This window comes from Poecilia reticulata, chromosome 16 (genome assembly GCF_904066995.2).
Source record: "Poecilia reticulata chromosome 16, P_reticulata-male-v2, whole genome shotgun sequence".
Classification (NCBI taxonomy): Eukaryota; Metazoa; Chordata; class Actinopteri; order Cyprinodontiformes; family Poeciliidae; genus Poecilia; species Poecilia reticulata.
The window spans coordinates 13,139,626-13,156,182 of NC_088845.1; the positions used below are offsets into that span (position 1 = coordinate 13,139,626).

General features: G+C 40.5%; 1 protein-coding gene across 3 annotated transcripts; it reads left to right on the plus strand.

Moving 5' to 3' along the window:
- Window positions 1-16,546, plus strand: LOC103477969 (uncharacterized). Of its 3 annotated transcripts, XM_008431372.2 has the most exons (14): window positions 1-100; window positions 200-332; window positions 6,561-6,679; window positions 8,135-8,367; window positions 8,749-8,872; window positions 9,024-9,145; window positions 10,896-10,982; window positions 11,074-11,163; window positions 11,447-11,535; window positions 12,605-12,827; window positions 12,893-13,015; window positions 13,157-13,322; window positions 16,050-16,138; window positions 16,262-16,546. In XM_008431372.2, the coding sequence occupies exons 2-14, from the start codon at window positions 243-245 to the stop codon at window positions 16,336-16,338; spliced, it is 1,632 nt and encodes a 543-aa protein (XP_008429594.2). In that variant the 5' UTR covers window positions 1-100; window positions 200-242; the 3' UTR covers window positions 16,339-16,546. The 3 variants fall into 3 exon arrangements, with proteins under 3 accessions (XP_008429594.2, XP_008429595.2, XP_017164938.2); XM_008431373.3 differs by lacking the exons at window positions 1-100; window positions 200-332 and adding an exon at window positions 5,038-5,128; XM_017309449.2 differs by lacking the exons at window positions 1-100; window positions 200-332 and adding an exon at window positions 5,220-5,289.
- The last annotated feature ends 11 nt before the right edge of the window (window positions 16,547-16,557 follow it).

Sequence of the window (16,557 nt, forward strand, 5' to 3'; positions counted from 1 at the left end):
CATACCTCTGCTGGCCGCTGGGTGTCGCTGCAGGGACAGTTATACGTTTTTCAGCGGAACGTCAACATCCGGCGACACGTCTCCCGAATAGATCAGAGCGGTAATCCTGCAGACACATCCAGACTGGCTTTATGCATTGTTTTCTGTACAGATATTGCCCATGTGAGACTTTCTGAACACTTAGTTTCATTTTTTGTAGTCTTGGCCAACCCGCGGGGCCTTAGACACCGCTAGAGCTTCAGATGGGGGAGGTGAGGAAGCTGCAGAAGAAGTTAAGGCAGATTGGAAATCTGGAAATAAAAATCAGTCTGAGCCCAGAGGAGAAATACAAGGTACAGAAACACTTCATCTGGCTTTTCGTGTTCATGTGACTCTCCCTGTATGACCTCCCCTCTGATGAAAGGGGCTGTGGTGGGTTTAGGATTGAGAAAACACCAGTTTGGTGACTACTGCTGTCACTTTTTCTTTATTAATTTGAGTTTTATTTATTTATAAAGTTTGCCTCATTGAGAGCCAATATCTCGTTTACAAGAGAGACTTTATAAAGATCATGGCTCAAATTGGTTTTCTGGGCTGTAGAAATGGTTATGAATGCGTGTTATTCTTGAAATAACAGCGTTGGCTTCATAAAGGCAGTGATTAACATGAATTAATAATAGTGCTATGAATAATTTGACAGTTCTTGCCCAGGGATCTGAGCAGATCTGATAATCAGACGTTAAACAGAGCGTATCAGGGGAAAATAATTACTGCAGACTTCAGGAAAGTCTCTTCTTATAAAAGGTCACAATCTAAATGCAGTGGAAAAAAATGATGTGCCCTACACCACGGATTTGTCTTTGCTGAGCTGCTCCTGCAGCTCCTCATTGGGAGGATAAAAACACACAGGGTGAAGGTTACATATATGAGACCCTGAACTGACACACAACTAACCAAACACAAGCATAACACCTTCATAATGTGTCCTTCTGGTTCACTTGGTCTTTACAGTGGATTGTTAGTGGAAAACATTGACCTGGGTGACATTTATTATAGATTTCAGTCGCTACAGTGTACAGTGTCATGCTAAAGTATTTATATTTATTAGGAGTTTATTTTAGGCTGCATAATGGTGCAGTTGGTAGGACCATAACCTTGTAGCAAGATGGACCTTGGTTCAAATCCCAGTCTATATGGAGTTTGAGTGTGGAGGCTCGCATTCTCTCAGGGTACTCTGGCTTCATCCCACAGTGCGAAAATCAAGACTGTCAAGTTAATTGGTCTCTCTAAATGATCTTTAGATGTGAGTGAGTGTCTGCATGCTCGTTTGTGATGCCTCTACGTTGCCCTGTTCTGGACTGGTGACCTGTCACCTTTCGCCCAGTGACTACTGGAGACAGGCACTAGTGACCCTGCTAGGACAAGTAGGTATAAAACATTTAAACATTACAAAAAAGAAAAAACAAGAAATCTGTAAGAGGGCAAATACCTTTTTGCATTACTTTATTTATATAAAAAAAACACTGTTTTGATGGTTTCTTTGACTTTAATGTTTGATTTCTTCAAAGGAATTTCAGCACATTCGTATCTTTTTATGTGCTATCATGAAGGGAACAAATGATGATCACAAATACACACCGTACTTCAAAATTTTTATTCAGAACATATTTTGAAAATGATCCATGTAAAAACATGCAAGGATTGTTAATACTTTAGCAAGGCACTGTATGAGAAATAAAATGTATTTAAAACATTACGTAAAGATGGACAGGCAGACAGAGTACTAAATTTGGATTTAAAAATAAAGCATAATTACATCAGAAGAGCATCTTTGGGTTCTGTATTATTTCCATCCCTTGTAGATTTCCTCAAATTTCTTTTCTTGGAGTCTCAAAGACAAAGCGACTTCTAAAGCGACGTGTTATTTTAATACCTTACCAACCCTTTGTTGTAAGCTCACCTGTCTTCTTAGTGATCCCTTTTCTTCTTGCAACACTCAATATTACAAAAATAATTGTTTCATTGTATTTGGAAATGGTTGCTGAGTGTAAGACTTCAACAAAGATCTGCTAAATTAAAAGTAACATCTGATTAAATTAATATCACTTATTTTGCACACCTGAAGGTCTGTGCTTTTGGAAAGAACGAACCGAGTGGCTTCCCTTTGCAATGCCGTTTCTGAACAGGTGAGATAAAGAATCTCATAAAGTTTGTTTTTGTCCTTCCTTCCCATGTGGCTAAACCTGATGGTGTCCTTTAGAAAACCCAGTTTAATCAACAATGTGACAATTAGATTTATTTTCATTTGTGCTAATCATATACTGCTTTAAAAAGTTAAGGTGATCGTCTTAAAACCAACATTTTCTCTAACAATTTTCTATTTTTTTTCTATTGCATTTTAATGTTTATTTTATGCACTTCTGCTCCTATTGCCAAAAGCTTTGACTTATTTGCATTTTGTTCATAAGTACGTCAAAATTTTATTTTCACAAAGCTTCTGAATTTCCATTTTTATTGATGTTGTAAACAAGGTGATAATTCTGCCTTATGTGTAGTAATGATGTGCAGCCTACTGACCACTGAGAGCAAAAGAAATAAAGAACTGGAATGCTGCTCAGTCAATTTTACAACCCTAATAATACCACCAGTTTTGTTAGATTGCATTGCATTTTTAATTAAGAGAAGGCGTCTCACTGATATAAAAAAAAGCTACAATCAACATGTCAGCATGTGAGAAAAGTACAAAAAATTAATGGAACGGCTCAGCAGTGGAAAAATAGTGGTTATTAATAGTAATTGGCAGCTTCCTACAGTTCTTTTTACCACAAGGAATGTCATGAAGTATTTGCATACATATGATGTGAATATTAGAATGCCTCCCTCAGGGATAATGACTTCAAAAATGTCAAATTCATCATTCATATATTAAATCTGATATTGATTAAATGATTGTGAAATATGTACCCAAAACTGTTCAGGTGTTTGGGGGTGTTTCTGCTGAAATTCAAGTCTTATCAGGTCTAAAATTAGTGTGCTGCTGCTGCTTTGGAAAACAGTTTTGAGATTTTCTTATTCAGCTATAAAGCAGTCGACATTACTGAGTTATTTCTTTTCTGAACTGAAGTAAAAAATTTAACAAAGCAGTTTTTGGAGGTAACAGTGAAGTGAGAAGAAATTGCAAAAGTTTTTTTTTGTTCTCTTCTCTGGTGGTTGAGTGAATGTAGCAGGAGAGTTGGGAGAGTATAAAGATGCAGAGACTAGATAAATTCACTCTGAAATTGACTGTGACAGACCTCCCCCCTGAAAACCCGAAGCTCTCACTGAATGAGACATTTTCAAACCTTTGGGGTCCAAGAATGACTTCTATCAGAGGTGTGTTTGAGTTTTTAACATCCGCCGAGCTTCACCCTACAGCACTGCTACCAACTAGAGTTGCACTCACCTGGCTTTTCCAGGCGGATTCCTACTTCTGGTTTTTAGATCTGAGCTGCGAGTTGTGATGTATTTCTTCTGTTTCACAATGGCACATAAAAAAGAAGAATGTGCTGAGGCTTCTTTGAAGGCATAATTAAAAAAAAAAAAAAAGCATCAAAAGCACGTGTTTTAAAAAAATAAATGTTGTGAAAAGTATTTGTCCTTTTATTAGTTTCTTTTGTTTTTTCTGCTTTTTATTTCTACACACATAGAGAAAATATTTCATCATATTTGATGACTATTATAAATATCCCCATGTTCTACCAAGGGTCAGTTTTAAAAGACTAATTACTTGCCACCGCTATTATGCATTGAGTCACGGTCACAAAAATAGTTGCAGTGCCCTTATTTCTTATATGATTTCTATAAAATATGGCTCAATTTAAAGCTGAGAAAATTGCCAGTGTTTTGACGTGCAAAACATGTATTCTCCCTGGAAATAAATCTATAAAACAGCTTGGTTTCTGTCAGGTCTGTCACGACGCAAGAGAGGACTACACAAATTTCTCTTTTGTATTGATCAATAATTTTACATAATTGCTCCAGGCTCCTTGGTTGGTTTGTTAAAGTTGAACAAAATATGACTCCTACACTTTTTAAAATATTTCATCATATTTGATGACTATTATAAATATCCCCATGTTCTACCAACTAACGAGGCAATTAGTCCAGTTTTTGTCGTTTATTGAACTTTAAGATCTTACAGCCGCTGCAGTGCGCCACAAAAAAGGGAAAATACTCCCAAAAACCAGGTGTTGAACAGCTTAAAACCGCTTGTATTTTGGTGACCCGTTGCCATGGTGACCAGCTGACAACAGCTCCACTAGCACAGAGCAAAAGTTACTTCAAGTGTATTCAGGAACATCAACACTAAAAAATACAAAAATTTCTTCCACAAAAAAAGTCCATAAGAGTTTTATGTTTTCAGACTTGATGTTTATTTTACTATCATTAAAAATATTATTGAATACAGTCTGAACACTGCCATGGTTGACTAGCTATTAGCTAATTTAAACATGATTGTATGGATTGTGGGTATTTTAGTGTCAACTGAACCGAAACACACGAAGCTGCGTAGCACATGTTAAAGTTAAAGTCCAAGCTAGCATAACTGACCAACTTCACTCTTTCTCGGTATTTTTTTTAAATGAAAACCTTTTACTGACCTGTGAAACCACAGCTTAACATCTAGCTGTCGTAGTTCAGACAAATAAATGCAAAGGGATGTGTCTTTTTCTGATTATTTGTATAATTATGTCATTTTCCCGACCACCGATATTCCTGACTCAAAGCGGAGCAATAGCTTCTGTGTGGCGCACGACAAATCACGTAATTTTAAACTGCTTGTCGGTTCCGATAACGTGAGACGTATTTTCGTGATAACGTAGTAGTCTAGAAAATATTTAAGATGGCGTCGCGGCAGAAACGCTCCAAAGTATGGTTACATTTCACGAAAAAAAAAAAAAGAGAAACGATTCTAGGTCCGGTTGCAACAGAGCTTTAATCACAATTAAAGATTGAAATGCCTCCAACGTCCTCCAGCAGTTGGCCACACAGCAAACAACTGTCTGATTTGTACGAACGTAAAGTACGGTATTTGATACGTTGCTTAGCAACGTCGGTGACTCGAAGGGGGGAACTTCGAGCAAAGCGTTTCCTGCCATGATTGTCCCAGGTAAAGTTAAACTCCTCCAGGTCGTAGTGTGTTAGCGTTATAATGTATGAATAATCTCTATCTCATATTAATATTTACAGGCATATTCAATAAATTAAAATATGGGTTCCGATGAGGCTCGTTTGTGAGATTAAAAGCATCTTTTGAAAACAACCTAGCAGGTATTATTACCAGACCCACATTTCTGCATAAAAAACATTTTTTTGGCACGAAGGAGTAAAACGACAGAGGTTAAAATAAATAACAATACACAACTGAGAGAATGTTTTCCACAGCTGGAGACTCCTCTGATCTTTAAAGGTCCTCCCCCAAAAGACAAACCTGTCAATTTGTCTTCCCAAAACCTGTTGTGCAAGAAGATACATTTAATGTTAAAATATTAATTTGACAGAGGAATTCTTATTTTTTAAAGCCAGCTTTAATTTTGTTTGAATCGAATGCATTATGGTGCATTTTATTAAAGAGTTTGTTTCCTAACTCAATGAGACAAATCAAATCGATGAGTAAGATCAATAATGGAATCGGTATTGCTTAATTCTTATTTCCACACAGGCCAGGATTTGAACCAAGGACCATCTTGCTACAAAGCAACAGTACTACCATCTTCACCACTGTGCAGCCCATGTTTTAAATCATTAAACAAATTTTAACATGACAAACTTTCAAATGATGATTTAAATTAGGGGGGGGGGGAAGCTGTCAAACCCAACCTGGTGCTGTGTGGATAACTTTTGTTCTCTAATTACAAAATCACTTTTTGAAAAACACTTCAAAGTGTATTTATGTGCCTGATTTTGTCTCTGTTAAATCATTTGATCGTAAGAACTTTTTGAATGAGATAAAAACAAAGCAAAAACTGTAAGAAACAAGTACTTTCTCACAGTATTGTCTGTGGTGGTTGATGCATTTGTACTCCAGAAAATTGAGTACAAATGCAATTCGTCCTTCTATCAACCATAAAATTTTTTTTAAAACCATCCCTTTTTCAGTCTAGCTCGATCCTGGAGGTTTGATACTTTGTGGGCTGCACTGCCATGTATTTTTAAAGCCAATTAAAATGTGGTGTTTGCAGCCTCACACAGACCAAAAACTAAAGAAAGAAAAGCCACGCTGCCATCAGCAGCATCAAACCACCAGAGATTTCCAGTTGTTTTCAGATGCAGAGTAGCTCTTGACGGTGTGATGAGCTGTGTAAGGTTGGTGGAGTGTGCTGCCTTTAACAGGGAAAACAGACACTTGATGTACACTTGACATCTAACTTATTCAGACATGCATATTTCAAAGCCCCCAGTCAGACAGCGTATGTTCCAAGCTGCAGTCTAATAGACGGAGACAGACCGAGTGATCTGGTTGTGCATATAAACAGGATATAAACAACTTGTGGATTTAGTAGCTTGCTCTTACTACCAATCTCTTGACTTTCTCCTGTCAGATCTCCAGGAAGGCGGAGCTGCGTTCCAGATTGGCTGAGCTTCAGCTGCAGCTTTCTGGCCCGCAGCAAACTCTTGGGATTGTGGGAGACGGAAATAAGGAGAAGATGAAAAGACAAGTGTAAGGAAGTGAGGGAGAGGTGCCCGTTGGTGTGTGTGTGTGCGTGTGTGTGTGTGTGTGTGTGTGTATGTGTGCGTGTGTGTGTGTGTGTGTGTGTGTGTGTGTGTGTGTGTGTGTGTGTGTGTGTGTGTGTGTGTGTGTGTGTGTGTGTGTGTGTAATGGTGGGATACATATGGAGAGAAGCGTAATTTTTCAAAAGCAACAACATTCACTTTGAAGCCTTTGATCTTTTTTGCATGTCTATCCAGACACACAGGAGGTCAAATCCTCTGGTACTTTCAGATAACGAGAACTTCCTCTTGTTTATAGTGTGTCATGTAAACATTAATCACCGATGTCATCCTCCATATTGGAGCTCTTAATCGTCTTAATCATCAAGTTCAGATGTGATGTGTGTGATGCGCCCCATTGTGTAAAACAGAATCCACAACCCAGTCTCCTTGTTGACGATGCCTCTTGGGGTTTTTTTCAGATTTTATTTGGTTGCAGCCACCAGTTTCAACATATTTTTGGGAGGAGTCTGCACCCTTTAAAACTGAAGGAGCCGTTTTGCCTTTAGCTCAGTTAAATAAGACGTTAGAGTTGCAAATATTACATGATTCTTTAAGAAAAGATTGCTTATAATTTTTGATTTCTACAAAAGAAAAACTGTCCTCATGTTTAAAGAACAAAGAAAAGTGTCTCGTTAAAGTTCACAAGTGCAAATTTTCCAGAGAAAACAATTGGATGACAAACTTTTAACTAGTACTGGATGAGATGGTGAAAATAGTTTCACATAAGCGTTTCATATCAGTCGATATTGATTCGTTTTTTATTTTAAACATTTGAAATACTGACAAACTGGTGGCATAACATTTCCTGTTTTACCCACAGTTTTCACTCTACGCCGTAGTTTTTTTTATTTTTAAGCAGTTATGAGGCACAGCAGCCAAACTTTAAACTGCTGCTGCGTCGGTTACTCAACAGGCTGTTGCTAGGTAACCACAAGTTATTCAGCAAGCTGTTGCTAGGTAACCAAAGAGCGAGTGAGTTAGTTGGTGACTCTCACTTTGTTTAGCTGGCCGTGAGAAGTTGAGTGGTTCAAGCCTTTCCTCTGCCCACATTACCCAGAATGCTGTTCGGTTCTGGAGTTCAGTGAATTTATTGAATATTCCATCAGATATATTATCTATTGATTTTGATTCCGTGTTTATCTCTATATATATTGTTATTGATTTATTGTCCAGCCCTACTTTCAGGTTATTTCCACAAAATGCTGAAATCCCGCATCATTTTCCTTTAACAATTGTGGACTACAGTTTGTTTCTCACATAAGAATATGAAACAAAAACCAGAGTCTGTGGTAGTAATCTGACAACATGTGAAAATGGCCAAGGGATACGAGGATGTAAAGGTTGCTATGTGCAGTTTGCATCTTGATTATTTATTCAGCTCCTGTTTTCTGCCCTGGCACAGGGAAGATGCCCCCGAGACCCTTTCATCACAAACGCCTCCAGCCTCCAAGATCCTTAAGGGAGAAGCTGAGTCCAAAGCTGCAGGAACGCCAGCGCCGGCTGCCAGGCAGAGGGTGGCAGGAGGAAACAAAGGAGAGACGGCAGGACCGCAGGATGCGGCTGAACCGGCCAATGTGTCACTTCAGAGCAGAGAGGAGTCAGGATGCTCTCCAGAAGAGCTGCTGCGGCAGGAAGGTGGGTTAATTTGCAAAAAACGAGACGGAGAAGACTGGCATTACACTTTATCTCAGGGAGCTAAAAGAGCAAAGCAGCACCCTAATTTTCGATTACCATCTAAAACCAGATTACACACATATGCCCCCGAGGAGTCCTAACAAGCTCGTGTGGCAGCCAGGATTAAAACCAACAGGCTGAGTTGTGCTTCCCTGAAGACAAGGCCCACGTTTTGCATCCATGGAGCTAATTTAGCCCCACGCTTTGCAGCAGCAGCCGCGTCGCCGCACTAATCCATACCGAGGAGTCGTGTACTGTAGATTAACAAGGCAGGGTGCTGATGAGTCAACTCTGCTAATTGCACAAATCATTTCCTTGTTTCTTTTTTTTTTTTTTTTGCAGAAACAGAGTTTTCATCCCTCAAAGCGTCCTGGGAGAAAGCGCGGTTTCGCTTGAGGCTCCTGGAGGGTCACAATGACATAGTCACCAGTGTAGTTGCTGTTGACAACCTGGTGGTTTCGGGAAGGTAAAGCGGCGCGCCATTTGCATAATGGATGGGCGAAGTGAGCCTTCCTCCTAATTTATCTCCTAATAGGCGCTCGCCGTCATTCCACCACATTTATTTTTCCTTCCTGATCTCTTGTAATTTACTTTCCAACTCCTGACCTCCACCCAAGTCGAGACACGACGGTGAAGGTGTGGCACGTTCCCACAGCAACAGAGCAGAAGAACCTCGGGGGCCACACCGGCGGAGTCACCTGCCTGTCTGCGCCTCCCCCCGAGTATTGCAGGAGGCTGGGTGAGTACGCTCAGATGCACATGTGGGCTGGCTGCGGCTGAGTAATGCCCGTGTCCTGCGGCCTGGTAATTATAGGAGCAGTTCATCAGATCAACTCCGCTGAGAAATAACCTCAATAGACACTTTGGAGAGTTCACTGTCTGTCTGAAGCAGGCAGCCTTCCATCATTCGACTCGCTGGCTTCCCTCCCTTCTCCGGCTTAAAGCACCCAGCGTAGAAGTGCAGCGCAGTCCTACAGCACTTCCCCTGCTAATGAGATTATTTTTCTTCTTTTGCACAAACACGTCCTCTCCGTCTATTTCTTGTGATTTTTCTCCTTTATCCTTTTATGCATCATCACTTCCTCTCATCTGCGGCACAGTGCAAAAGTTTTGAGTCATCCCTGGTTTCTTTATGCTTTGCTCCCAAGGCAATAAAACCCTTTTGTAATGCTTGAATGTGGCCTTGTGCGATATTGCTTCAGGGTTCTGGAGTAATTTTGTTTCCAGAGTTGAATGTGTTTAGGTGGGAAATGTGAATTTTTGCCCCAGAAGAAAAGCAAAAGGCGTTACAAAGATTGTGGCTGAAGCTGGTGAGAGGGTGTCACTGTCCACAGTGAAACGATGAACAGAAAGGCAGATCAGAGCGGGTGGTGGATTCACACAGGGGCAAAAATCTGAATTTTCTGACATGTACTTAACCCCGTCGCAATAAACTGTTAATCAATTAATCACATGATCATTTAAAATGAGTTTATTAATGACATTATAATAAGTTTTAGTTAAGGTTTCGGTTGTGTGTGTTTTTATTTCTACTTTATTGTTTTTTATTATTGTGTTTTATTTTGGGTATCTAAAATATCTTCCTGTTCCAGTCTTAAGAGTTCTTTACAAAATTAAAGTTTTTGGTTGTTGGGAGGGCGAACTTGCACTAATACGCCATTATCAGTGTATCAATAAAAAATTGTTTTATCGCAATAATTACTGGGACAGTTAATCACATTTGTTATTGTGACAGGCCTGTACGTACTGTGATCTAAAGCTGAAGAGTTTGGTCATAGAAAGCTCATTTGAATTTGGAGGGAGGAGGAGAAAGCTTACAAGTCTAAGAACGTCGACCCACCTGTGAAGTACCGGGGTGGCAGCGTCATGCTGTGGGCGTGTTTTGTTGCAGGAGACATTAGAGTGTCCATTGAAGGCAACAGTGAGGAAAGAAATATTGAAGCAGCATCTGTCAGGAAGTTAAAGCTCCTGATAAGTCACAATCGACGGCCACTGCGATGTTGCCTAGCAACCCCAGCTGAGCCCAAGTGGAGCTCCAACACATTTGGTCAGCTGTGCGGTACAATGGCTGCTGTAAAAGACAATTGTTTTGTTGTTGACTTACCGTCCAAAAACCACTTGCTGCATTCTTGGTTTTTTTACGCAGGAGGCTCCACTTCTGCTTTTCAAAGATTTACAGCGGGGTGTGACCAGCAACAACTTATTTGAATTTAAAGTGACAAGAGTCCCTAAAACAGCTCAAAATAGGCAGAACTGACCAAACTGAAATCTCATTATGTGAGAATGATTATGGGAAAAATATTTTGTGTAGATCATGGGCCTATTCTAACTTGTTCAAGGAAACATAATGATCACCTTTAAACTCTACAGGAAATCTAGATTCCTGGAATTACTTTATAAGGAAACAAAGTGTTTAAAATTGTGTACAGTATTGTATATTTCAGAATAATTTTTCAGTTTTTTTGATTGCTCTCTGTCTGTCTCTGCAGCCAGGTCCCTGTCCTTGTCTGACAAAGAGAGGTTTATTTTGAGCGGCTCTGCAGACTGCAACGTGAAGATCTGGGCCCTGAGCATCGGTATGCTTACCACACCAACACAAGATTTACTTTCTTGAAATATAATGGCCTGCTTGTTGTCAATTAAACAGCATTTTGCTGTTCCCCTCAGGGCAGTGTGTTAAGTCCATCTACACGTTCAACGCCGTGACTGCGCTCTCCTTCGCGCCTGAGGGGGACGGCTACATCATCACCGGTTCAGGTGTGTTTCTGCCAGGGCACAAAGTGCAAGCGACACAGCGGACAGAATAATTGGTCTGTTTCCGTTGACGCATGTGCACAATTTCATCCCAAGTCCGTGTTTACGTCTTTACTCATATCCCTGCCGAGTCTGACTCTGTGGCATCATCTGCCACCAAGTTACTGTAGCGCAATGCGTTTGGGTCGATTTGGCTGTCTGGCTCAGGTGTGTCAGCTGTGACCAGCGATAATGACTGCCAGTCGCCTGTCTTCTCACGTTAACCTCACACTCTGTCACCCTGCAGACGGGGGGAAAGTTCAAGCCTGGAGCTGGCACACTTTCCAAAACTGCCAGTCAGTCAAGGCACATGAGGAAGCAGTCACCTCCATCCAGGTGCGTCGTGTTTATTTGGTCGTAATCAGTGTGAAAAAGCAGCCGATGCCATTTACATGAAGGCCTTCTGGCCTCTGACTAATTTGAACACGCAATCCCTGCTAGGACATTTCAATTAAAAGGAAATAAAATGCAAACTCAGCTGGATGCAGTCTTGATTGAATAAAGTCGTTCACATAGTTAGAATCCACCTATAAACTAATACAATTTATTGGTTTAAATATAATGTATTGATGTTATTATTAATTTTTATTTATCTATATGGGTCTTAAAAAGTCAGATATAAAACTAAACTAAAATGGACGGGACCTAAAATGGTTCCCTGTGGAACTCCTGAGCTCCTGTTTAAAGGTCCCATTTAGATGTCATACACATCAAGATAATGGTGATGTATATTATTGTTTTCAGAGTTTTGTGATTTAATGAGTCAGATCTTCTGATTTATTTTTTCAGGATAGCACTCTCCTTCACCCCAATGACGTTCAAACTGAGACTTAATCATGCTTTTACCAGTGTTTTCAATATATTTAGAACATTTTGTATTGTTAATTTTGAAGATAAAAAGCTTATTTTCAAAAAAATACAGCTGGCAAGTTTCCACACTTTCAGCTTTTCTTTATTGGTTGCTTTCAAACGGATATAAAGATATTCGCTGAGATCCAGGCTGTGGAGCTGGTCCAATTTTAGAGCATGCTGTTTGTTTTTCTTTTAGCAAAAAGGAGGCTTTTATGAAAACTGAAACCCAGAGCTGCACATGCACAGTTTTTTTATATTTTTTTTCAATTTGCAAACATCATAATACGCCTAAAGCATTAAAGCATCACACATTATTGTCACCCTCTTTGTTGTTTCTCATGCAAAGCACACAATCCATTTATAACCAGCAGCGGAATGAAAAACATCTTAAAATATTCACTTTAATTCCATTTTCACAAACATACATGCAACACACACACACACACACACACACACACACACACACACACACACACACACACACACACACACAGGCAACGCTGGGTAAGGACTTGAATCACCATGACAACCATGTCTCTGGTGCCCTCCACAGTCTCAGGGTCCTCTGGTGTTCAGTGGCTCGGCTGAGGGGGGGGTGTCTGTGTGGGAGAACCGGCGCTGGGAGCGAGACCCCCTCCAGCTGCTGCACCACTGGAGCAGCCCGGTGACGGGCCTCAGCGGGGGGCCGGAGGGCCGACTGACGCTCAGCCCGCGCGGGGACCGGGTGGTCCTGGCGTACGGTCGAGCCTCCATCAAGATCCTGCACTGGAGGACAGGTGAGCCGCAGATGTTCGGGAAATCTGCATAATCCTCCCGACTAACATCTGTTCAATTACCACAGGAGTGATATCCAGGCTGACCAATCACAGCAGCATCACCGGCGTGACAGATTGTGTTCACCAGACGGGGGGCATCCTAATTGGCTCCTGCTACGACCTGGCAAACGGAGAGAGCTCCCTTAACTGTGAGTCAAAGATTAAAGTGTGCGCAGCCAGAAGCTCCTCCTGCCGCTCTGAGCGTGAAAACACAATAAGGACTTAAGTCGAAACCACTCTGTGCCCCTCTGCTGACCTCCAAACCTTTAATCACTTCCTCCTCTCTGCAGTGTTCTCTCTGCCTCAGTGTCGATATCTGGCCTCCCTGACCTGGCCGGATGCTCCCAGAATCCTCTGCTTCGCGGCGTGGACGACTGGTAGCGGAGACCACCGCTGGGTGACCGGCGGCCGAGACCTCGTAGTGTGGGAGCAGCTCCCCAGTTCTGGGAAAAACAGGTGGGTTCGGCTCTTACCAGCATTTCAGATCCAGAGTTTCTTATTTAAATTTGTGGGTTCCTGTGCAGTGCAGACCTGGCAACATGGAGCGCCCTCTGTGATTACTGGCAACTGCCTTAAAGGGGATCTATCGTGCAAAATTCACATTTTACACATTTTTATACTTCCATTTGGGTTTCTACTGCTTCTAAAAACACTTCCAGTGATTAAAATAAACACCCAGCATTTATCGAAAATAAGTTCATACTTTTTTGTGTCTGGACAATGAGTCTTTTCAAAAACCTTCCAAATGAAATGTCACAAATCAGCAGCCAATTGAAACCCAGCCCGTTGCTTAGCAACCCCTGCCAAGCCCAGACTGTCACCTAGCAACCCAAGCGGAGTTCCAGCACACTCTGTCAGCTGGTTTCACCACTCTCTACTTCTACTTTTCTAATATGTACAGTTGTATAGTTGCACATCTGTTTGCAGCCATTTTCACATATAAGTGTAAACTTTGAGTTGGGGTCGTGGCCACCAGCGACTTCTTTGGATTTAAAGTGACAAGATGCCATAGAACAGCTCAAGTAGGCAGAACTGACCAGACTAAAATCTCATTATCTAAGAATGATTTTGTGAAAAAATAATGTAATGAACATGTTTTGTGTAGCCCATAGACCTGGGGTGGGCAATCCTGGTCCTCGAGGGCCAGTGTCCTGCAACTCTTAGACGTCTCCCTGGTCCAACACACTTGAATCCAACAGCTGAATCACCTCCTAAGTGCAGTCAGGTTCTCCAGAGTCCTGCTAACGACCTCATTATTTGACTCAGGTGTGTTGAAGTTGAGACACATCTAAAAGTTGCAGGAGTCCGGCCCTCGAGGCCTGGAGTTGCCCACCCCTGCCATAGACCTATACTAACCTGTTCAAGAATAGTCACTTTTAAAATAAACTGTCGTCATGGAGACTCCAAGATGCCAATCTTTGCTGCAGATGCACTAACTGTGAGCTCCAGTGTTTGTTTTTTCATCCCTTTACTGTCCTCATGACTATGTGGTGAGGCTTTTTAATTCTCTTTGAGTCCTCTAGTCTTTCCCATCTTGAAGAGTGGCTTACAGAAATGAGCAGGAAGCTAAAACTTAAAAGTTTGACACTTTCATCTCTTTAAAAAGTAAAGAAAAGATTCCAAAATTGCTTCAATTATGTTTACTTTTTAGGAAGTAATTTGGGTCCCGATAAGTGTTGAAAACTAATTATTTCTTAACCTGGAATTTAAATCACTCTGAGGAGAATGGGAAGAGCGAGGGAATGGAAATTAGTTTTGTTTTCTGAACTTATTCTATCTAAAAAATCTGAATATCTAAACTGAACCACTAAAGCAAACCGGCTGCTTTCTGAATTGATTATTTTATGCAAAACTAAGGACCATATTATCATAATGTAAACTACAAACACATTCCTTCTCAAAGTTTTATGGATAGACATTACACAGATGATGGAAAACTTAATGACAAGATTGAACCCTGTAATTTGTGGAACATTAACTTATTAGAGAAATACGTGAGAGATTTTTAAAAGTTTTGTTTCCTGCTTTATTTTTGTATCAGTTTGTGCTTATTCATCGTGTTAGTTTGCACCTTGCATATAAAACAGCGACTGATTGCACATTTAAAGAAAACATCTGTATCAAAATGAACCAAAAATGAAAAAGTATTCACACCTCTTAAACTTTTTTTTTTTTACATTTCTGCAACCTTACAACCTCAAATGTCCTTGTGTTTTATTAGGATCTTATGTGATAAAGCAACCAATATTAGCGGAATAAAATGATATGTGGTTTTCAAACTTGTTTTTACAATTAATCTAAAAAGTTTTACAAGCATTTGAATTCAACCACCAATATGTTATGGAGAACCATCTGATGCTGCAAGTATATATTTTGACATCTTCATTTCTTTTTTCCAAAACAAGTCTTGCCATGGATTCTCAGTTGCATTTAGGTCTGGACTTTGACTAGACTGTTCTAAGACATGAGTACGTATTGATCTGAAGCATGAAGCATATTGTGTGTGTGTGTGTGTGTGTGTATATATATATATATATATATATATATATATATATATATATATATATATATATATATATATACTATTGAAAAAAATGGATTTTGTAAAGAAAAAGTAATAATGGGTCTCACTAATTAAGTTAAAGACAATATATTAGTTTAATTGCATTAGATTAAATTGAATTGGTGAAACTCAAATGCATTATATTTGATCAATAGATAATATTTGATTTAAACCATTACAAAAAAGTTAAGTTGAATGAATTTAATTTATTTAAATTGAAGAAACATTTTTTTTCTTGAATGAATCTAAAATTTAACTGAGTCATTTTTATGAGTGTGCTTTGTTCTGCTGCAGTGAAGATGTGAAGCCTTAGTTTTCCTCTGCATATAGAGTCCGGATAATTTTCTTTCCCCTTCACAGACGTATTTCCTTCTATTAGGCATTTACATAAAATCCCAGTGATGTAACATGACAAATGTAGAAAAAGTTTAATACTTTTTCAAAGCACTCAACAACAAAAACACGTAGAAACCCTGCGACGTTCGTTACTTCCTCTCTGGGTCAGATAAATTTAATTTCCAGGCGCTACAAGGATTTAAATGCGTGCTAATAGGTTTATCTGTCTGCGTCTCCTCTGTTAATGTAATGCGTTTAGTTGATCCAGGGTCTAAACGTTACAGGGGTGACGTCACGGTGAAGAGAGACAGCCTGATGGACACGACGGTGCTGGAGTCAGAGGGGGACACCGAGGAAGACGAGGACACCAACGGTACAAGTCTTCACGTCTCCCACGAGTTTTAATGAGTGGAACAGCGGAAACGAACGCCGTCGTGTTTGTGTTTAGAAGACACACGTGGTGGCAAATCCCTAATGAGAGCCTTTTGGGTTCCAGATTATGAGGATAATGAGGACGGAGGGGCCGAGGAGGACGGATCGCGTGGCTCGTGGCCGCGCTGCGTTCTCCAGTGAAGCTCAGGACTCCACGGCCTGCAGCCACCAGCAGGAAATGAGAGGGTGGGAGAAGTGACAGACTGAGCGCCAGTCTGGGAGGAAGAGGAGGGGAGCATATGGACACGGAGAGAATGAGTGACTGAGTGTGTGTGGACGTGTGATAGGCAGATTGTTTTCTCTGTAAATATTTTCACGTTCAATAAAGCCGTCAAACTGTGAGTGCAAATTTGCAGCTCT